At 42.2% G+C, this 23406-nt stretch overlaps 1 protein-coding gene across 1 annotated transcript in view; it reads right to left on the reverse strand.

Annotated features, from left to right (window-relative positions):
* CRYBG1 (crystallin beta-gamma domain containing 1) overlaps positions 1-23406 on the reverse strand; it is a 228456-nt gene that overhangs the window by 34465 nt on the left and 170585 nt on the right. Inside the window, exons 3-8 of the mRNA XM_068984914.1 lie at positions 17374-18968; positions 10444-12745; positions 7636-7683; positions 7430-7548; positions 5170-5338; positions 2509-2648 (exon numbers count right to left, since the gene is read on the reverse strand). Coding sequence (XP_068841015.1) covers positions 2509-2648; positions 5170-5338; positions 7430-7548; positions 7636-7683; positions 10444-12745; positions 17374-18968 — 4373 coding nt within the window. The remainder of the gene's footprint in view (positions 1-2508; positions 2649-5169; positions 5339-7429; positions 7549-7635; positions 7684-10443; positions 12746-17373; positions 18969-23406) is intronic.

A 23406-nucleotide genomic window follows, 5' to 3' on the forward strand; every position in this document is an offset into this window, starting at 1 on the left:
CAGATGACTTTCCTGCTCTTTTTAATTTATTTAATTGGAGAATAATTACCTTACAATAATGTGATGGTTTTTGCCATATATCAACATGAATCAGCCATGGGTATACCTGTGTCCCTCCATCCTGAACCCTCCCCACCCTATCCCTCTGGGTTGTCCCAGAGCACCGGCTTTGGGTGCCCTGCTTCATGCGTCGAACTTGCACTGGTTGTCTTTTTTACATATGGCAATATACATGTTTCAGTGGTGTTCTCTCAAATCATCCCACCCTTGCCTTCTCCCGCTGAGTCCAAAAGTCTGTTCTTTATCTCTCTGTCTCCTTTGCTGCCATGAATGTAGAATTGTTGGTACTGTCTTTCTAAATTCCATATATATACATTATATACAGTATTGGTCTTTCTCTTTCTGACTTACTTCACTCTGTATAATAGGTTCCAGGTTCATTCACTTCATTAGAACTGACTCAAATGTGTTCCTTTTTATAGCTGAGTAATATTCCATTGCGTATATGTGCCACAACTTCTTTATCCATTCATCTGCCGATGGACATCTAGGTTACATCCATGTCCTGCTATTGTGAACAGTGCTGCGATGAACACTGGGGTACGTGTGCCTCTTTCAGTTCTGGTTTCCTCGGGGTGTATGCCCAGCAGTGGGATTGCCGGTGATATGGCAGTTCTATTCCCAGTTTTTAAAGGAATCTCCACACTGTTCTCCATCATGGCTATTTCAGTTTGCATTCCTACCAACAGTGTAAGAGGGTTCTCTTTTCTCCACTTCCTCTCCAGCATTTATTGTTTGTAGACTTTTTGAGGATGGCCACTCTGACTGGTGTGAGAAGATACCTCCTTGTGGTTTCGATTTGCATTTCTCTAACAATGAGTGAGGTTAAGCATGGAGATCTCATCCAGCATGGGGTTTAGATACCTTCTCCATGCCCATGACTCCAGATTATATCTCCAGCCTCCCTAACCCGCCTAAGATTCCAGTGTCATGTATCCAGTCACCTTCCTGACCTCTTACCTGAATGCTTGAATGGGTAGTTGGCATCTCCCATTTAACCTCCAAAACAAAACACCCGGATTTCACTTCCCCTCCCCGTTTTTTTCTATTCCAATAAATGCTGTGGTCCCAAACCCTGGACATTTCTCTGCCCCTCATACCCCACATAAAATCTGTCAACCAATGTTGTTGGTTCTGTCTTCAAAATGTATCCAGAATCTAACTGTTCTTCTACCACTACCATCACACCAAGTCACCAAAACACTTTTTGCCTATGCAACTGCAAATCTTTGGTTCTACTCTTAGCTCTTTACAATTTACTTTTTCACAGAAGCTAGAGTGATCCTCCTAAAACACAAGTTAGATTAAAGTCCTCCAATGATTTCTTATGTTCCTTGGAGTCACCTAAAATCCCTCCGGAATCCTACAAGGTCTGACATGTTATGAGCCCTCTCCACCACCAATCCTCCCGGCTCACTCTACTGCAGCCAGACCTCGCCTCAATTGCTGAAACATCCCCTGGAGGGCTTTGCAAACACTGTGCTTCCAGCCTAGGACACTTCTCTACCCTGCCTCCCTGGGATGTCCCACAGCTGACTCCCTCACGTCCTCAGATCTCTGCTTAAAAGTCACCAGGGACTTTCCTGACTACTCTCTAAAGCAGCACTTTCACGGTCCCTCTCCATAATTTATGTTTCTTGTAGTATTTACCTTTGGAGTCATTACATATGTATTATCTTACCCATATTCCATTAATATAAACTCTTGAGCAGTCTCTGAATATATGAATACTTATAAATTATGTATATATAACTGCTGAATATACTATAAACTTATTAGAAAACATACACAAAGACAACATCTGAACAGGAGACTTTAAATAAAATACACAGAAGCTTTAGTGCTTCTTCCTGCATTTCGGTGCATGCCTGCCACATGCCCTGGGCTGCGCACTCCACTGCGGAGGCCATCAGCTTCAGTTCCGCAGCCTGCACTTTCTAGCCTAATTTCTCCCCTAGCTGAAATATTCCCGCTTCCTTCAAAACACTCTTGCAGTTTCCTGTAATTTTTGAAATCAGCATCCTAGGGGCTTTGGAAAGCATTGTGTGAAACTGTTAAAGGAAGTAGTATGTGTGTTGGCCTCCAACCCACATGAAATATCAGGGGCACACACGCTTTGAATCATGTCCTCTGAATTACCATGAAGGTATAATCTGCACTCAGCTCTGAATGAATCAGGTTCCTTTGCGATAAGGAAATTTCCACATTAAAAATGCAGTTTTCTCCCTGCACTTCCTCCAAGAAATCATTATCATTTACAAGAAAGCTGAGTTATAGTAACACAGTAACCAAAAAAATCAGATTTTTATGTGCCTTATAAAAAATAATACAAGCTTTTAGTCAATAATTACTTAACAGGATAACAAATTAGAGATAGATTATCTGAAGTCATCTTTTCACACTCAAAAAAGAGCTTCATTAAAACTGTATTGCAAATAAAATACTCACGTGCCCCAATGTACTTTAATGGAACAAGTCTTCTGCATTATGCCAAACCCCTGCATTTCTTCAGTATCATCAAAGTAGGAATTTAGAAGCCCTAACCCTTCTGGTTCCGTAAATAAGTCAATCTGACTAACTCTGTAATCCTAAAAAAGAAAAAAAGTTACATGAATACAGTATATATCTATAATAGTAATGCCATGTATTAAATTCTACATTAAGCTCATTATTCCTTTTTTTGCTTTCCTGATGGCTCCCATGGTAAAGCGTCTGCCCGCAATGCAGGAGACCCAGGTTCGATTCCTGGGTCAGGAAAGTCCCCTGGAGAAGGAAATGGCAATCCACTCCAGCACTCTTGCCTGGAGAATCCCATGGATGGAGGAGGCTGATAGGCTACAGTCCATGGGGTCGCAAAGAGTCGGACACAACTGAGCAACTTCACTTCACTTCATTCCTTTTTTTTAATAATTAAAATAAGCTTTAGATACACACATACATTGCACAGATCATCTGCCACTTTATCCCTTTCCTGTTCTCACTCGTGACCTAATATGTGATCTTTTGGGGCATACACATTGCATTAGTCCTGTATCTCAACATTACATTCAAGCAAAGACCACCAGAAATGCATCTCAAGAGTTTTGGAACATTATTTCCCTTGTCTTCACTGAAAAACCTGCCTGGCTTTCCTTGGCAACCTGAGTTTTAGTTCCTTGCTCTCCTGTGACCATCCATATCCAGAGACACTAGTCTATAGAGTGGCTGCTTCCTCAGCTGTTGTTTTGTGCCCACAGGCCCCTGCAGTAACACTCCTTGACTATGATGTGGGTTTGGTCTAAGTCATAAAGGCAAAGGTGCACGTTTATGGTGATTTACAAATCTCTGCACTTTGGTCACTGTTCCATGCCCTGCATGTCCATGAGACACACTACAAAAGGCCTCTCCTGGCTGAGTGCCTGGGCCCCGATCGAATATTTATTGAACCTCTTCTATGCTGCAGAGCAAGGTGAACCGAGGTACAGAAAAAATGGTAACACTTGGGTCAGTTCAAGGGCAACTCTTTCAAATATTAACAAAAGGAACAAAGTTAATGAGCTGAAAAGGTGACTTCCTTGAATATATGTTGTGACTTTTATGTGTCAAGGAACCATAAACACAATCTGTTAAAAAAAAAATTCATCATGTATTAGGAACCATAAAAATGTTCCTTCTCTTTAACATGACACCATTCTGAAAAACTTATCGCAAGGAAATGAATCATAAAATGTATACATGGTTAAATGCACAAAAACATTCATGAAGCATTATTTAAGACAGGGAAAAAGCTTAAATCCCATAGTAAGAAGAAAGGTAAAATCATTGAAAGCACATCATATCAGTGGGATATGATGCTCAGTAAAACCCCAAACCATGTAATACCATGAAAAGCACTAATTGCATGAGGCCTGCTATCATCAGCCAAAACAGGAGGTCTCTGTTCCAGCGTGCTTCATTTCCCCCAGCCCACCTTCTTGGACCCTAAATCCCCACCCCACCAGATTCTCATATCTCTCGCAGTTACAAATCACTGGGAGATGTTACAAGTGGGGGTTTAACCATCAGCAAGCGATACAAAGAGAGTAAAAAAGAGATTGAGAGTCAGTGTTAAAGGAAAACAACATGTATAATGATCACAATTACAGAAAAAGCAGATTATAATATGGCCAAGAAAGAGTAGAGAATTCAGAAAAATGAAGGAGAGACACTACATGAGAGATAGGATTTGAATGACATTTTAAAACATTGCTGTATAATGAGTAATAAATAAAAACTGCAGATAAATTATTCCACTATGACATTTCAAAGTGGTGTCTGTTACATCTTGCATAAAGTCTATCACATTATGTACTTAAAATTATTAAGAGATAAATCATTTAGAATACCAATCACTCAGAAATGTTGACCCAGGAAATAACATTTTCTTCTGCCAAAAACTGTTAGTCATTCTTACTCATTCCCATTTTGGAACATGTCTTTTTCCCCTGTTGCACTCTGATACCCAAGTCTAATACACAAATGGAGCTTTTTCACTTGGAAGATACCTTTTACATTTTTGAAAGGTAAAGAATCATCAAATTCCAAGAGCCACAAAGAACTGATTCAAGTTCCTCATTAATGAATAAATAACCAAGAAATGTTTACCCAATCCATAAAGTGGCCTTAAATACTCATTTTCTTAAAACCCACATGAAATCCCAGAGTTAATAACTGAATTATCTTTGGATTATTTAGCTTTCAAAATAGTCCTGTAAGCCACTCAAGGTAATAAGAACTCACAGAGCAACCAAAAAAATAAGTAAAAGGAAAATCTGTTCTTACAGAGTTCATCAAAACTAGGTTATTAAAAAAAATACATTTGCATATGGCAATGGGGGCCAGGAAAGAGAAATTCATATTTCAGGATTTATTCTGAAAAAAAAGACTAATTAGAATGTTTCTTTTCTAATTAACATGCACAAATATTTACAATATAGAAAACCTATCCATAAAACACAAAATATTTTCCCAATCACTTTTATCACAAAATGAAACTCTCAAAAGAATCACATCCAGCATTCAATAAGTATTTGCTGAATGAATAGATGAAATCCAGTTTGCCTTTATTAAAAGCTTACTAATTTTACCCACCTGGACCACAAGTCTGATTGAACCAATCACCATGGGCTTAGGCGACACTGCCTCATCCTCATTTCTTTCCAAAATATCTTCTATACCCCAGAGACCAGAGAGTTCCAATTCTCCTTCTTCTAAGGGGATGGAGTGCCCTTCAAAATTTGGTTTCTCATACAAAATCCAACTAAGAATAAAATACAGCAAAACTATTAGCCAGTCTTGGTGAGAGACATTTTGATTAGTCAAATATTCTGGCCAATAGAGTGTGTGAGTGTGACTGCGAACATGTGTGTGTGTGTGTGTGTGTGTGTGACTGTGAACATGTGTGTGTGTGTGTTAGTTGCTCAGTCATGTCCAACTCTGCAACCCCATCAACTATAGCCCGCCTGGCTCCTCTGTCCATGGAATTCTCCAGGCAAGAATACTGGAGTGGGTAGCCTTTCCCTTATCCAGGGGATCATCCTGACCCAGGGATCAAACCTGGGTGTCCTATATTGCAGGTGGATTATTTATCATCTGAGTCACCAGGGAACCCCTTATAAATAATATATTAGTGGCCAATTCTCTCCCCAGTAACTGAGTGGTAACAAACCTCCCTGCCAGTGCAGGAGATACAACAGGAGACGCAAGTTTGACCCCTGGGTCAGAAAGATCCCCTGGAGAAGGCAATGGCAACCCACTCCATATTTTTGCCTGGAGAATCCCAGTGGACAGAGGAGCCTGGCAGGCTATAGTTCACGGAGTTGCAAAAGAGTAAGACATGACTTAGCAACTAAAACAAAACAACAATCAGGATTTTACAGAACTTTTGACTATCAGTATGAACATTATAAAGCTACTAATTTTTATAGTAGCTCTATAGTATAGTAAGTTTGCCAGTTGGTGGAAACATAGTAATGTCAGATGAATGGGCTTTTATTGTAATGTTTTCTCTTCTTATATATGTAAAAAACACTTTTGAGGGTTGTAACTTATATACTAGAGCCATATCAATGGATATACTGATACAAAGGACTACTACATGCATGCTAATGGAAAGCATTTTTCCAGTTTTATTGAGATCTAATTGACATATAACACTGTATTAGTTTTGGCTGTACAACATGGCCATTAGATATGTGTGTATATTACAAAATGATCACCATAGTAACTTTATTTAATAAACCCACCACCTCACAGTTAAACAATCTTTTTTCCTATGATGAGAATTTTTATGATCTATTCTGTAAGCAACTTTCAAATATACTATGTAATACTTATTTAATGACCCAGAAAACACATTTAAAGTATTCTTCTCAGCAACATACAAACACTAAATAAAAACCTCGTGACAATATATGACAGTGGTAGTCTTAAGTGCTCATACTTCTAAGAAAAGAGAGATGCTAAGAAAAGTTGAAGAATCAGTATTTCATTAAAAACAAAATTATAATTTTCAGTTTTCAAATTTAAGAACAAAAGCTAATTGTATTTTCCCAATGAATATGTTAAATATACAGAAAAATATATTAAAATATCTAAAGCCTAAAAGGAAAATGCTGCATATTTAATCAAATGGAGAGATCTAAAGAAAAGCTTACTAATTTTTTAAACCATAAATGCCTACAGCCCTACATCTTCTTTTTAAACAAGTTTATAAATAGGTACAAAGATTCATATTTATGCCAAGTAAGTGATTTCTTTTTTTTAAACCGCTTTTCTTTATTCAATTTCCTGTGTATTTCCTTGAAGCAGTTAAGCTGGTAAAACAATTTTTTTTCACCAGTTTCTTTACTTAACAAAAACTATCTGCTGTCAAAAAGTTAGAAAATAAATTTTAGGTTAGTCCTTCACTGAACTGTCACTTAAAAAGTTATCCAGGATGTTTTCCCTTATAGAATTTTTAAAATTTCTATCAGCATGCTTAGTGCATGGCCTATCAACATGAGTAGTACAATTCTTAGCAATCTCATGGAAAATTAAAAAACCAAAAGTATATTACGGACTCTGGTGATCATTAGTCCAAACCAACATTATGTGGGAAAAATGAGAAAAAGAAATTTATACTGCTGCATTTTTCTGATTCCTTTAGCATCAACATGCATCATTCCTAGAATCAGAAATATTAAAAAATGTTTTTCTTAGATACACTTTTAGTATTCACTAAGACTAGTATTGTCTGCCCTTTACATTGTTAAGGGCATAATTTAAAATAAGTACTGAGGACCGAACAGTTAAAAATTAAAAATGTGAAACACACATGCTCCGAGTCAGGAACACAAAGTGCCACTCTTACCATCCTCTAACGACTTTTACTAGTATCACAGGAGAGAGGCTCCAGGCGCTACAATCCTCCACGTCACTGAACACTTCAATACATGCCTCTGAGACGTCGGGCTCGCTGTATATCACCACCTAAGAAAGCGAGAGTGGTATCAAGTGCTGTTGTTGCACTTTGTCAGGTCAAAATGATTCTAGACAAGGAACAGAAAGTAATCTTACTTTTCCAGGTCGCGGATTGATTTTATTCTGGATGCTTCCTCTAAGTGTCTGTAATCAGATGAACAAAAACACAACAAATAATTAAACTTCATGGAAAGTCCTCTTTTCCCCTCACATAATCCTTTAAGTAAGATCATATTTGCCTCACACTTGTCAATTTGGAAACATATCTACTTTGATCGATACCAAAGTCATATTAAAACCTGAATCTATTAAAGGTAAGGCCTTTTTTTCCCCCTCTAACTGATTTTGCCATTTCAGTTTCTCCTCATTTATATGCTTAGGAGATTTTCACTAACCTGGGAACTTCAGGGCCCAAGAGTCAGACCTATGTTTTACACTAGTTCACAGAACCAGAATTCAGCTAAGAGATCATAATTCAAACCATCCCAATATAATTTCAAATAGAGAGAGAAATTATAATGGATCAGTCACTTATCCAGAATGAGCTGAATCAGTTCTGTGTGTTCCTATACATATCTTATCTGAATCTATAAATAGTGTTTTTTCATCACATAACAACTAGTCTAAATAAAATGTTTATGGTATATCTCACAATGCTCACTGCACACGGTTATTTAATCCCTTTTAGAGGAACAAAATATATTTTTATAAACTACAAAACTAATCATTTTCAAGCCCAGCTGGCAAGACCAGTAAAACTAGAAATGTTTAAGATAATAAAAATGTAATTACACTTGTAAAAATATGATAGAACATGGACTACTTTCATTGCTGACCAAGAGGCCCATTCTAAGGACTGCCTGGGATCTGATGGCTCTTGCGTGACACCAGGGTGGGCTATGACTGAAAGGCCACAGGAAGGGCCTCAGTAGAGCATTATTACAGATTAAAATGGCATGTGCTTATTTATATGTGCACATTTCAAGAAAATAAGCTAAAGAGAAAGCCTGATATTAAAATAAAATTTCAGACATTAAGAAGAGAATACTTATACAGTCAACAAAGCCCAAGACCTAAAGAAAAACAAACAAAAAAAATTTTTTTAATCACAGAAAGGCCTAGAGAAAGTATAAAGTACTCTGTTTCTCTTTTTCACTCCACTTGACTGGATTTTTCAAGAGATTCCATAGTGAAACTGTGTACTCCGTTGTCAGACTCACCAGATTGTTGTTAAATAAGAGAAGTGATCTAAGAATGATTAAGGAGAGAGAATAAGGCTGTCATGAATGAGAAGTGGACCAGTGGCAATTTTGTGCTTGAGACAAACACTTTAAAATTGCATGATTTCTAAGTGCTATAGGCTGATTCAGTTTTATTTGTTTATAGCAGTGGTTCTCAAAGTGCAATCCAGAAGTCCCTGGAGGGTCCCCAGTGCCCTTGCAGAGTCCATGAGGTCAAAACGATTTTCATAATTAGAAGAGGGTTCTTTGTTTTGCATAGAATGGTGGGGAGGACCTGGAGGGGAGTTTTAAGTCCAGGCAATTTTGAGACATGTAACTTTCCTTCACGTGGCATATAGGATCTTACTTTCTAACCAAGAATCAAACTCATGCCCCATGCCATAGAAGCGTGAAATCTTGACCACTGGACCACCAGGGAAATCCTCAGTATTAATTTGTAATATAATAGATTTTCCAATAGGCATAACCCATGTGAACAAAAGCTCTTTGGGATCCTCAATAAGTTTTATTGTATATCTACATCTAGATGTGTGTGTGTGGTTGGGTGTGTGTGTGTGTATGGCATCCTAGGAGTAAAAAATTTGAAATCTTATGAAAAAAGAGATCTGATTTATTGCTGAAAGTTCAACTACCCTTTTGAAAGAGGTTCCAGAATTATATTCCATGATAGGCTTGTAGCAAAAAACAATACAACAAATTTAAGTGGGGCAGTGCCCTGTACAAATGAGGAAGGCGGCAGGATCTTTTCTGCCTGGTTCTCATCTTCACTTGCCAGGTAGCCTGGTTCACAGGGTGGGCAACAGGAATACAGTTGCCACTTCTGTTTCTGGGCTTAGCAGAGCTGAGTTCTAAACTTTATCATCTTCTTCCCTCTTTCAACTTGAGTATCAAGCATCGTAAATGAAAACCACAAATTTATGTCAAAAATTGAGTAAAGAAAACAGCTTATAGCAGTCAGAAAAAAGATGGAGAAATCAAAATCATATTTTGCCATCCTCTCTAATGTATTACAGGAAAGCACCAATGTAAACCGAACTCTTTATTCCCCAACAGCTTTGCAAGAAAAAATATTTCCCTAATGAAAACTAATTCCAAATAAAGAGAAAACATTTTCTCAGCCACGTGGGATAAACATGGACTCCTATGTAGGGGAAGAAAGAGCAAATTTCAAAGTGCAAAACAAAGGATTAGGAATAAGATTCTTTGGTGGGGGCAGAGAGGTGGGGGTTCAAGATAAACGAAGCCTTCACAAATCTTCACTAAATTCCAAGTATAGTGTTGAGCATCTGTGTAAAACAGAACTAGGGAAGGAAAAACACCCTGTCTCTGAATTCTCAAGGTACCTTCTCTTTACCTTTCACAATACAACATATAAATTCACAAGTGCCTTAAGATATTTGTAGCATATTTTTCCCTGCTAGAGTATGAATGCCTTGAGAACAGTATCCAAGTACCTTTTCTCTTGAACTTTAACCTCCATTGTACATAGTAGGTTTTCAAATGTGATGAATGAGTTAAGAAATTATTGTATAGGAGCATAACCATTTTTAAACAAATAACATGAATTGCTCATCACCCTGCTTTTCCTCTGATTTTTTTAACTACCTCAAATAAATGATACTATGTTGCTACTTACTGTTGTATCTGATAAGTTGCTACTTACTGTTGTATCTGATAATGCCATTCCAGAAAAAGAAATGCTTGGGTCAAACCGGCTGGCTTTGAAGAGACCAGTGAAGTCTGTGTCACTGCTTCCATAGCTCGGCAAGTTTGATTTAAGAACACTTTCAGTATGATTAGACATATCACCGTTGGTCTTCAGTTTCGAAAATTCAGAAAATTTAGTTTCTGGCATGGGAAGGTTGCTTTGCAGATCCAGATCCTTTTTGGTTTCCTCTTTTGGCAGGCACTTTTCCATGGGGCTCAGACTTTTTAATCCCGAATGAGACGTATCTGACGAGTTGAAATTGAAGACCTTTAAGTTACTGGCTGGCAGACTTGGCTGTTCTTTCTCTGAACTACAGGGTGGGGCACTCTCAGCCACGGGCTGCAACACGGAAGGTCGAAAAAGAGAACTGCTATGAGCAGTACCGAAAGATGTGGTCATGGTATTGACTGATGTTACAGAGGGAGAAAAGATTTTGTCTTGTGGTAGAGAAGATAGCAAGCTTGAGAAAAGTGCACTTTTTTCTAGCCTCGATCTCTTGACTCCACCGTTTTGGACATCCTTGTTCTCTTTGTCATTGACTTCTGGAGCTGCCAGGGGCTCATCTTTCCCATTAGTATGAGTCTGCAAGGACTTGAAGAGGACACTCTGTTCAGTGGATGAACGTTTGGGCCTCAATTTGGATTTGGTGTCAAGATTCTGCATCAAATGTAAAGCTGGTGACATTTCCGACTGGCCTTCCTTTTTCTTCCCCAAACCAAAGGTAAACACGTTGGGATCAAACACCTTTTCTAAATTGTCCTCGTGAATAGGCGGCATGGCAAAGTGAGGGGCGGGGGAGTTTGGCAGCCTAGCCTTCTTTTTCTTCTGGGGCATACACACAGTGCTGTCCATCTTTTTTATAATCTCAGTGAATTTCTCCATGTCAGAAGAAGAATCGAATACACTATCATCACTACCAGCAGAGATGTTCAAAAGACTGGCAGGACTGCCCTGGCCATTCACAACAATCTGACTGGGTCTTTGAGGGGTTTCTAAATGACTTCTGTTGTCAGGGAAGCTGGTGGCGGTGGATTCAGCCTTCAGGGCTTTTCCGTTGTCCTCACTTTGAGCCTGGACAGGCAGAGTTGCTTCTGATTCGGGCGGCGTGACTTGGGCGCCAGATTTTACTACATGTTCCTCTTTGCAGTGAATGTGTTTGGGTGATGTGCCCTTATTGCCCTGTACTTCCTCTTTCTGGGGAGCACCACTTGCAACGGAAACTACTTGGAGTTCATTATTGTGACAGCTTGGCAACTGTGCTTCTCTAACTTCAGAGCTATCTGTGATGATCCGGGAGCAGCCCCCCTTCATGTTCTCCACAGGGAGCACGAAGGACCTGACCTGGACTAGGACCTTGGACGGACACTCATCTCCCACAGCTTGCGGGCTGTGCTCCGGGGACAAAGGAGGGCTTGTCTCCCCTCCTCCTTCTCTTCCTTCTGCAAGTTTGGAGGGGGGCATTGTCTCATTATTCTGATGAGATACAGGCAGAGTACATCCATTATGGCTTTCTGACACTCTGAGATCAGTGCACACAGAACTGCTTACAGGAGCTTGAGCACATGTGTCTTTGGTATCATCTGCAGGGGTGGGGGCAGCCAGAGACAGAGAAGGCCCATTAGATGACTCAGCTGGGGGCTGTGAGTCAGGAAATCCAGGCTGCGGCTTTGCTATGGCTGTTGGAGGTGGATCTTTGGTATCAAGAATGGCGGGGGTGTTTTCTGCTGTATTAGTCATCTTTTCAAGTTCGAGTCTTTTGCTGTTAGCAGCCTTGGAGTCACTCTCTCCTAAGAGCTCCTGGTCCTTAAGGGGAGTCAGGGCAGCAACCACTGGTTCAGAAGGGCAGCCAGCATCTGTTTGCACATCTACCTTATCACCGTGGGGAAGCTGAGAAACAGGGGTCTCCTCTTCAGGAAGCGTCCCTTTGGCTTCTGCAGATGATGGCTTCCCCGGCACACCATTCTGGTGACTATTTGGCACCACCTTCTTTTCAGGCTGCTCCATTTCCTTGGCTTTTTTGGCTAAATTCAGCTTTGCCCTCTCGACAAATGTTTTATTAGAGGCAGGAGTGTTCTTCAAACCTCGAATGTCAGTGTGTCTCGGGCTGCTGTTTGCCCGCTTGTTTTCAAATAAGGAGATTTTGGTGGCAGTGTTTCCTTTGTGAACCGGCTGGCTAAATGGATTATGCTCATTTCCCAAACTGTCAAGATTCTTAGGATTTTTAAGATTTAGTTCCACGTGTTTGGGCCTGGCAGGGCTGCAAGAATAAAACAGTATCAAGATAAGTTTATTAACCTAGGTTTTAAAGCAAACACCGCAATTTACTACAAAACTGAAAAGCCAACATCTGATAGGTAACATTTTTTATGAAATTATTTTTAAACCATCCTAGATATACTGTCAATTATCTTTAATGGATGTTTCACTTTCTTATGAGGGATGAGAAAATTATACAGCTAAGAGACTCTAGAGGTGACAGGTTAACAAGTTTATCATAAGTACAGTGCTTGGCACTAGAGTTGACCCAAAGAACATTAGAACAAATTTGAATATTTTATGCACTCCCATACTTTAAATATGTAAATGATTTTCCCCAGAACCAACTGTACTACTTATCATAACTTTTTAATTTACATTATCTCAAAGAGCTGGATTATAAAAAAATATTTATTATTTACCTCTTTGAACAGTTTATTCCCATCATCCTTCCTCCATAAAACTTTTCTGATTACATAAAGTGTGTTCACTATAGACCATTTGGAAAATATAAAGACAAAAAATCATTCATAATCCTAACTACTCAAACAATATCCCTGTCAACATTCTAGTACACTTCCTGTCTTTTTTGTATGCATAGGGAAATATTTTCAACAAAATTGAGATTAGTCTGTTCATAGAGCTTGGCACCTCACCTTGAATTTAACATTTTTCAAGTTACTAAAAATGTATTTGAAAAGTCTTTATAACGTCTGCACATAAAAGTCCAGCACATAGATGTACCGTAACTTACTCATCATTACTCAGTTGTTGGTTCTGCCACCATTCATTCTCTCTTTCTCACATTTCTTGGGTATAATTGTGTTGTGCAGTGCTAAGTCGCCTCAGTCATGTCTGACTCTTTGTGACCTCTTGGACCATGGCCCACTAAGCTCCCCCATCCACGGGATTCTCCAGGCAAGAATACTGGAGTGGGTCTTCCCAACCCAGGGATCGACCCATGTCCCTTACATCTCCTGCATTGGCAGGTGGGTTATCACAAGGGCCACCTGGGAAGCCCATGAAATTAAAAGTCTTTGAATGTATACAGTTTTCTTTCTGAGTAAAAAAAATGTGCTCTGGCTCTTACGCTAAATATCTGGGTGAACTTGGTCAAGTTACTTTAGCTCTCTGGACTCTACCTTCTCTATCTACAAAAACAAACAAATGAAAAACTAGATAGTTTAGAACAGAGTTGGTTCACACACACACACATTATGGTTGAAGACACCCTTGTACTTCTCTTCAAGGGTTGCAGCTGGGGACAGTAGAGACTGGGGGATGGAACTGCTGGCCAGCAACCCTCCTTTCAACTAGAATCACTCTGACTTATCTATCACATATGTCACTTTTACATAAGCTTTCCAAGAAGAACAGACTCCAAAACAAAAATATGTCCAAATCATTGGTCTAGTAAAAAAGGTAAGAGATAACAGCCACAAACATTCACTAATGGCCAAGCACTTTCTATACCTGCCTCATGTGCAATTTTGCACATTCTCTCTTAAGATGTGGAAATTGAGGTCTAGAAAAGGTAAGTAATTTGCCTGAAGTCACACAGCTATTAAGCAACAGAACCCAGGTGTTCTTGTTTCAGATCCCGTGTTCCTAACAACTCTTCTATCCTGTTTTCCCAGGAAAACAATAACCTCAGTAACCTCCTCTGGTTCTCTCCAGTCTTATGAGCCAAGGAGCCAATAAATTATCATGAGATCTATAAGATAATCATACTTTAGAGGCCATCTTGATAAAGAGAATACAAAGTAGAGAAGTATTAAGATCTCACACTGTCTCCTGCAAGGACTCACTGGCCTTCAAGAAGGTTGGCCCTGATGAGCCTTTTGAAGGAACAGGCAGGATGACTTTGGATGAAGACACCTTATCCTTCTAGATAAAATGAGAAGACTGAGAAGACTTGAGAGGTCCTTCCTAAATACAACATTTAGAATTAGATTTTATTTTTTAATTTTTAAATTAAATACTAAATTTGCTATAGTCTCATGAATTTCTCCCAGGCATTGCTTTCTCCTGTATCTCGAGATATCTAGGCTCTCCCATGGTGGACCCATATTTGAAACTTAAAAGCAAAATTAACTTATAAGCACTTCCTTAAAGATTAAATTCTAAAACCAGTGAGATGAGTATAGTTAGAGAACTTACAAATGCTATCAGTTACTAAAGGATGTTCACATATCAGGGAATATACGCTTTAAAAATTCTCACTGATCAGCTCAAGGAACTTAGTCAAACATCAAAGCAGACCTCATGATGTAAAAGGAAAACACTCTAGGTTAGCCAAGAAGCTACATTAGGGACAGGACACACATACGTGCACATTAAAGATTTACACAAAGATCAAAATACCTTTCACAACCGAACTTTCTGTGCTATTAACTTCTGCTACCGAGAGTCACTACAATTAACCTGGTTCAAACTGATTAAAAGGAAGGCTCCTATAATTCATGTTGTAATGCCTTCATTAAGATGTGAGAAGGAAAAATACCCTGAAGTCTAAGAACCTGTGGCTATAATATGAAAAGAAAATTCTCCTTATTCTAAACATACCATTTTAAGAATCTCAACATTCAATACTTGGTAGAGAACTGAAAACATAATTTCTCTAACAGCATCAAGAAACATGCTTCTTCATAGTGATTATTTTTCAGGGAATATGAAATGGTTTTAACTCTAAAATTTCAGATTCAAGTTGTTTTTATAAATAATCTGAGTATCACTTCTACTTGAAATACAATCAGAGAAAAAACTAAAGGGTCTGAAAAAAAAAATCCATCAGTCAAATGGAAATGGGTCAAAGGACTAGGAAGAATTATTAAGTCTCCATTCCAATAGTTGGCCAGTTCACCAAGTGCAAGGCCATGCACAAAACAGAATTAAACTAAGCCTCTGTGAAAGGAAAATTTTAGGTAGAAAATAATTATTCCTTAGAAAAGGACATTTGGTTTAGTTCTGTTACAGGAAACAGCACATGAAGAAGACTTTCATTGTAAGATGCTTTGTTTGTTTACCCTATCCCTTAACAGTGTAACATTTCTGGTTTTTCCACTGGTGTATTCTGATTGGAAGACAAGAAGCGTCCTTAATCAGTGCAACATGTCTCTAAGGCTCACACTTAGGAGGTCTGAACATTCAGTCACATTGGCCTTCTACAAATAATGGGCATCATTCACTCAGGTTATTTCTCCAAGGCTGCTCTTACAGAATAAATTGCTGACTCCATCAAAGTTCTCCAGGTTGGCAGCTGGGTGAGGTAGCTCAAGTTATTCATTAAGCAGGTTTTCCTTGCAAGTGTTTACCAAGCAGACCTCCTACTCTTAAGCTTACTTATCCAAGAATTCAAGCAGAATGAATCTGTTCAGTTTATGAATCATAATGTTGGGAAAGACTCGGCTTTCTTTAAAAAATGGGTGAATATAGGAAAACACCTTGAGCAGTTTAGATACTCATTTTCACATTTGCTGACTGAGAGATAGGGGAGAATTGGTAGGGAAAGGGGGAGAGTCTTGAGTTTTATAGGGTGCCCTCCCTGTCCTATCTGCCTATACAGACTTCACTCACCATCAAGGCACAATCTCACTTCCTCCAAAAAAAAAAAAAAAAAATCAATAGTGATTTCCTCCTCCTTTCCACACCCCAGTCTTAGGGATGGTAACATTCATATGGGAGTTTAATCAGATTATCACCTCATATAATTATTTGATTTGTCGGCATCTTGGGTGCCGGACTGTGTCATAAACTGTTCAAAGGCAATATATACTGAATCACAGCTGTGGCTTTCCCCCACATAGTTCCCAGCACACTACCATGCACAGAAGGTACTCAATAAATATTTGAAAAGTCAATAAACTTAACAGCACAGTGGTCACAGTCAGCTGTTGAACTTGATCCTTCTAATGTGTCCTTTCATTTGTCAAACAGCCTCCCAGTAAAAACACTGATCTTTCTTCATTTCAATAACTGAAAAATACTTTTCGATCTGGGAGCAAAAATATCACCAAACTTCCTAACATCATAAAGGGGAAGAAACAACCAAGATACTTGTATTAGAGATTATTATTTTTTAAGCTTTAGGCCAATAATGCACTAAGTTCCATAAAAGGTTCTGTCAATTCTTGTAAACGCACACAGGTCAAAGCTACTGGGTGTACTGTACACACTAGAGTTTGCTCCCTGTTTTCAAATTCACCACATTTGTGTTTTAAGAATGTTCCACCCAGGAATGCTGGTGTATATTTTGAATAAAGAATAGAATGAGCTCCAATCAAGCCACGTGGTTGTCTATTAGTTACGTAAATACTGAATCTTTTACATTCATTGAACTTACAAGCCTTTTATTAATAGGAATTATTAATAACAACCGACTAGGGTCCTGAACGGGCCATCTTCTTAAACCTTAATTGTGTCAATTACTCCTTCACCATCTCAATTTCACCACCCAGGAGAAAATTCAATGCACAGGCAGTTCCTCCACGAATGCAAAGACTCTGAGCCCCTCAAGAGCCGCTGGGCTGGCCCAACCCAGCTCTTAAGCTTACTTATCCAAGAATTCAAATAGAATGAGTCTGTTCAGTTTATGATGATAATGTAGCAAGTAACCCCGCAGTTACTTACAGGGTCACTTTGGTGGTCACCGTCGACCTGCCCACACCGAAGTGGTTCCTGGGCTTCAAGCCCTCGGAGGCGTCAGAACCTCCAGCCGATCTGCCCAAGTCTCTGCTTCGACCTCCGTCTCCCCGGCCGTCCAAGAGGTGGGGGAGCGGCCCCCTCTTGTGCTCGGGCTTGATCTCAGGCAGTAGCGAGCTGCTCTTAACCGTGAGCTCCCGGGGGATGACCCGGGCCGCCTCCTCCCCGCTTTCCTTGGCGGCCGGGCTGGGGCCGGGGTCTGGCGCCTTCTTGAGAGGGGAGTCCTTGGCCGGAGCCCGCGGGCCACCGGCGGGCGAGGTGGGCACGGCCTCGGGGACGCGGCTCCGGCCTCTCCTCTTGGTGGGGGACGAGGCGGGCGGCGGCTGTTTGCTCCGCTCCGGCTCCCCTCGGAGCTGCCCTTTGGGGCTGGGGCTGGGCTTGGACTCGAGGCCGGCAGCGGAGGCAACGCCCCCATTGGGGGCCGCCAGCGGAGGAGATTTCACTTTCTTTTCTGCACAGCCATTCTCGGCGGCCGCGTCTGGCGCCACCTCGTCCTCGAACACCGCGTCGTCCCGGGGCGCACAGTCGGGCAGCGGTGGGTCAGCGCCGGGTGAGTCGGTGGATCTCTGCGACCGCCTCCGTCTCCCAGACCTGCGGCCGCTCGACCTCTTTTCCATGTCGTCGCAATCGCTGCAATCTCCCGCCCCGGGGCTGATCACGACCGGCTCGCCCACCTGTGCCACCTCGGTCTTACTCAAGTAGATGTCCAGAGTCAGCACTTTTGCTGGGTGGGCGCGCTCGCGGGGCCGGCAGTCTTGCCCCGGGGGCTCGGCTTTGCCATTGACTGGTGCTGACCCCGGCCGGTTCTCCGAACCCTCGGCGGGCGGGTCGCCGGGCGAAGCCGAAGAGTCCTCCGGGGCTTGGCTCAGCGCGCCCTGGGGCTCCAGAGAGCCTCCGTGGACACACACGCGGGGGGGCCCTTCGGCGGTATGCTCCCCAACGGGCGAGCCCGGCACGCCCCTCGATCCCTGGGTGGGCTCCTGCTCGCTGCCAGCGCCGGGCGAAGCGTCCTCCCCGGGACTGCAGATGAGCGCCTCTGCGTTCTCCCGCCTGGAGGAGTTCTCTAACGAGGAACGCAACTGCTTGGCAGTGGCGGTGGCATCTGGGAAGGTCTCTCGCTCTGCCTCCAGAGGTTCTAATTGGGGTGAATCACTTTCACAGCCCTGCTGCACAGCCGCCGCTGCATGGCTGCCCCGGCCAGGTGATCGCGTGGCGTCCGGGGAGGCTGCCTGCATGCAGCCCTCGGGGTGTTCACCCTCCCGCTCCTGGCACTTCTCCTGTGGGGAGCCCTCCTCGCACACGTCTGTCGGCCTTGGTTGGCCGCCCAGAGGTTGACTCTTCTCAGTCTCCCTTTCTGGGAGTTTGGAAGAGGTTACTTCTTTGGGAGAGCCTGGTTTGGTATTTGAGCTGGTGGGACTCTCTAACCCATTTCTGCTGTTCCTTCTCCTTCCGGCCGTGAACAGAGTGCCAAGTTTCCCCAAAACTGGCTTCCTTTTGTTCTCTTCTGGTGGTTGTGCTCTGGACTGAAAAATAAAAGGGGATGGGAGACACAGATGTGAGAATCCTGCTTTTCCTATTAGTATTAATAGTAAGTACATTATGGAACTACAAGCCAAAATAGGATTGAGTTTCTAATTGAAAGCGAGAGTTACATTTTCGCATTCATTCCAACAAAATAACTTTTTTCACTTTTTGAATTTTTCTCAAACACCATTTATGCTCGGTGCTACCGAAGAGTAACATTTCCTTTATCTGTAGAAGGAAAATCATGAGAGAAAATTCGAAACGTCCAAATAATCACACATGCAAAATAAATAACTCCCAGTTCTGTTTTGCTTTATACCTCAGCTAGTCGCTCAGTAGTGTCCGACTCTTTGCAATCCCTGGCACTGTAGCCCACCAGGCTCCTCTGTCCATGGGATTCTCCAGGCAAGAATACTGGAGTGGGTAGCCATTCCCTTCTCCAGGGGATCTTCCTGACCCAGGGGTTGAACCTGGGTCTCCTGAATTGCAGGCAGATTCTTTACCGTCTGAGCCACCAGGAAATCCCATAAAGATGTAATTCCAAACAGCCATGTCTGCCTACAGGGCAGCAGTAAACATGCTAAAGTATGTTAAACTGGAATTCCAACCCCCCCCCCCCCCCGCCCAAATACTGCCACTTCTTTCTTTAGGCAGGAAGAAGAACGAGGAAAAACAGTCTTTTCTTCCAGAACAGAAAGAAGCCACTTTGGGTTCAACTGAAAAACCTTAAGAAATCGAGTTCAAGTACGTGGGTGTGCCCCCAGCCAAGTCGGAGGTTCTCAACGGGCCAGGCCGCGCCCGTCCAATGGGAGAAGCACGTGCACATTCAAACACCTGCTGGTCCCCAGGGAACACAGCTGGCCACTGCCCAGCTCACCCAAGAGGCTGTTTCCCATGGGGTGTTCCTGGGTGTCAATATGGGGGCAGGTGCTGGAGGGAGGGCAAAGGTGCAGGGTGACCACTTTGTAGGTCCCCCGCCATGGGTCACGGAGGACAGAAGAGCGCAGGACTCTCCCACGCTGACCTCGGCCAGGGATCGATTCCTCAGCAACCCAATGGGCTCGGGGTCTGACCTATCCATGGGAAGGGAGCCACCTCCCCCCCACACACACCCCCCACCACCTGTGAGAGCCGCCCCGTGCCAGTGCCCATAAAGGGGAAAACCCGTTCCTATTCCATAGCCTGGGGCAAAACGGCCGGCACCAGCACTGGCGCGGGAAGCCAGGAGCCCGCTCAGAACAAATCAATAAAAGCAAATCCGCCAATGGGCGCCCGGCGCGCGCAGAGCTGGTAGCCAAGGGGCCGGGCGGGCAGGAAGAAGAGGAGGCCCGCCTGCGGGACGGAGGGAGGGAGCTCAAGCGGGAACCCAGCCTGGCTCCCAGCGGAGGGAAGTCTATTCCTGGTGACAAGCCCATTGAAACTCAACCCCACACACGTCTGGCTACAACAGATTTAATATTAAGATTACCTCTTTCACCTGAAACCCAGGAGCTAGCTTGACCCCCACCTTTCCTGAAAGGTGAACACACAGGGCAGTTTTTACAATATTGACTGTTTACAAGAGAGGTTCCTGAATCACTCTTCAAAGCTTACTCCATTTCATTTGAAGTATATGCAGCCAGTGGACTTTGGAGATGGTGGTAAACAGAAAAGACTAAGATAAAGCATGGAATTAACAGGGTCCACAAGCACTTACTGAGACAGCCCTGTTACTATATGCTGTGCTGTGCTTAGTCACTCATTCGTGTCCGACTCTTTGTGACCCCATAGACTATAGCCTGCCGGGCTCCTCTAGAATACTGGAGTGGGTTGCCATTCCCTTCTCCAGGGGATCTTCCCCACCCAGGGATCAAACCCAGGTCTCCTGCATTGCAGACAGATTCTTTACTGAGACACCAGGGAAGCCCCCTGTTACAGTAACATCATATAATTCTGTAACGGCAATGTGAGGTGCTTGTTACCCTACAGCCAAAAGGAGGAAAGGAAAGATCCAAGCTGAGAGACTTCAGGTATATTACGTGTGGGGGCAATATCAGGATTCAAGCCCAGGTCCTCATCTTCCAACCCCACCTCCCTCAACCCCACCCTACAGGACAGTGCAATGGGCACCCCTGAGCCAGAGTTAGCCCAAGAGAGTAGACTGCAGACCACACTTCTGACAGGAGCTCATGAGGAAGTTTTACTGAATCAGATTTACTGACAAACTCCAGAGGTGATTCTTCAGGCTGGAGAAGCAACTGGTGGGAACTTTGGAACTAAACAGCTACAGTGTGAGGAGATGGACAATGGAATGTTGTGGCCACAGAGAGATTTTGTTACTGAGTTGATATGCTTTTAAAATCTAGCCAAATTGATTAATAATTCAATTATTCAGTGGTTATATAAACAACATAGGAAGAATTCACAGTGTAATTTAAGGGAAAAAAAGTTAAAATACTCGTTTCTTAAGGAATATGTTTGGACTCTTTCACTATGTGTCAAAGGTATTACATGATTTTTAAACATAATAAATCCTTCCTTATGTGCTAGACTTGCTAAGTGATTTATATAGATTCTTATCAGAGACTGTCCTTAAGATAGGCGGTGTTTTTATGCTCATTTGCCAATCTTTCTTATCCCTGCTTAGGGTCCCACAGTCAGTAGTCTTTTTAACTCTGGAAATGGAGCTCTTTGTCTCTGGTGCCTGGACAGGCCTTTAAACATATCCTATGGACTTCCCTGATAGCTCAGTTGGTAAAGAATCCACCCACAATGCAAGAGACCCCAGTTCGATTCCTGGGTTGGGAAGATCCCCTGGAGAAGGGATAGGCTACCCACCCCAGTATTCTGGCCTGAAGAATCCTCATGCACAGAGGAGCCTGGTGGGCTACAGTCCGTGGGGTTGAAAAGAGTTGGACAGGATTGAGCAACTAAGCATAGCACAAAGAAGTAGCCAGGAATAGGTTTGAGTCTTATTGGCTTAATTCTAGCCCATGTCCAAAGAAAACTATTGTACAAATTATTCTGTCCTGCCAATGATATTGCAATCAATCCATTTTTTCCCATACAGCTGAAAGATGTCTGATCAGCAGTCTTCCCTGCTCAGTACTTTTTTTTTTTTTTTTTCGTTTTTGGCTAATAACTGCTTTTTACAAAATCATTGTTCTTTGTAACTTGGTCTCATCAACTACTCAACGCCTCCTTCCCCCAGAGGAGCAGCCAGTTTGTCAACTGTCAAGCTGCTCTGTTTATTGAACTTACTTGAATTCCAAACTTTTGACATGAATGTTCACAATAGCTTCATTCATAATAATAAACTGAAAAATAACTTAAATGTCTATCAGCTAGTGAAAGGATAAACTAATTGTGGCACACCTGGACACAGAATGCTACTCAGCAATAAAAGGGACCAAACTTTAAAAACATGTAATGACATGGATGAATCTCATTAGCATTATGCTAACTAGAAGAGGCCAACTGCTGCTGGTAAGTCGCTTCAGTCGTGTCTGACTCTGTGTGACCCCACAGACAGCAGCTCACCAGGCTCCCCTGTCCCTGGGATTCTCCAGGCAAGAACACTGGAGTGGGTTGCCATTTCCTCCTCCAATGCATAAAAGTGAAAAGTGAAAGTGAAGTCACTCAGTCGTGTCTGACTCTTCACGACCCCATGGACTGCAGCCTACCAGGCTCCTCCATCCCTGGGATTTTCCAGGCAAGAGTACTGGAGTGGGGTGCCATCGCCTTCTCAAAAGATATAGAATGGTTCCACTTACATAACATTCTAGGCAATGTCTAGGCAAATCCAATCTATAATCATAGAAAGTACCAATGAATCAAAGGTTGTCTGAGGGTGGGGTGGGCAAGGAGGTGTGACTGGAAATAGGCACAAAGGAACTCCCAGGGATAAGGGCAGTGTTCTATATCTTGATTGTGGTGATGGTTACACATGTGCACATATCTTTCAAAACTCAAACTGTAGACTTTAAATGGTATAATTTTCGTATGTAAATTATCTTAGTGAAGTTGACTTAAAAATGAAGCCTTTTCCCTGGGAAGTAAAGAGCAGAAACACGGTCCATCTGGCTCAGGTGCACATTTCATAGTTCTTAATCAATGGGGGCTTCGAGTTGTTTCAAAAGCTACTTCTTTATTTGCAGGGGAATGCTGTCTTCCCCCGAGGGGCCCTGCCTCTCTAGCATCAGATCTCTATGCAGGATCTTTTGAGAAGAGTGCAGAGTGAATCATTCCTCCTAAGTTCACAGTTATATCTTTGAGGAACAAACACCTCTTCTTAAAACAGGACACACGTTTCTTTTCAGCCAGGGGTGATTTCACCCCAGTGTTCGTGGAGGAAGAATGAGTATGGTAGATAGAAGACAAAATGAGATGTCCTGGGAATTATCTAGAGAGTATAAAGGACAGAAATTGTCTGGACCTAACAGAAGCAGAAGATATTAA

The sequence above is a fragment of the Capricornis sumatraensis genome, chromosome 13, assembly GCF_032405125.1.
Source record: "Capricornis sumatraensis isolate serow.1 chromosome 13, serow.2, whole genome shotgun sequence".
NCBI lineage: Eukaryota > Metazoa > Chordata > Mammalia > Artiodactyla > Bovidae > Capricornis > Capricornis sumatraensis.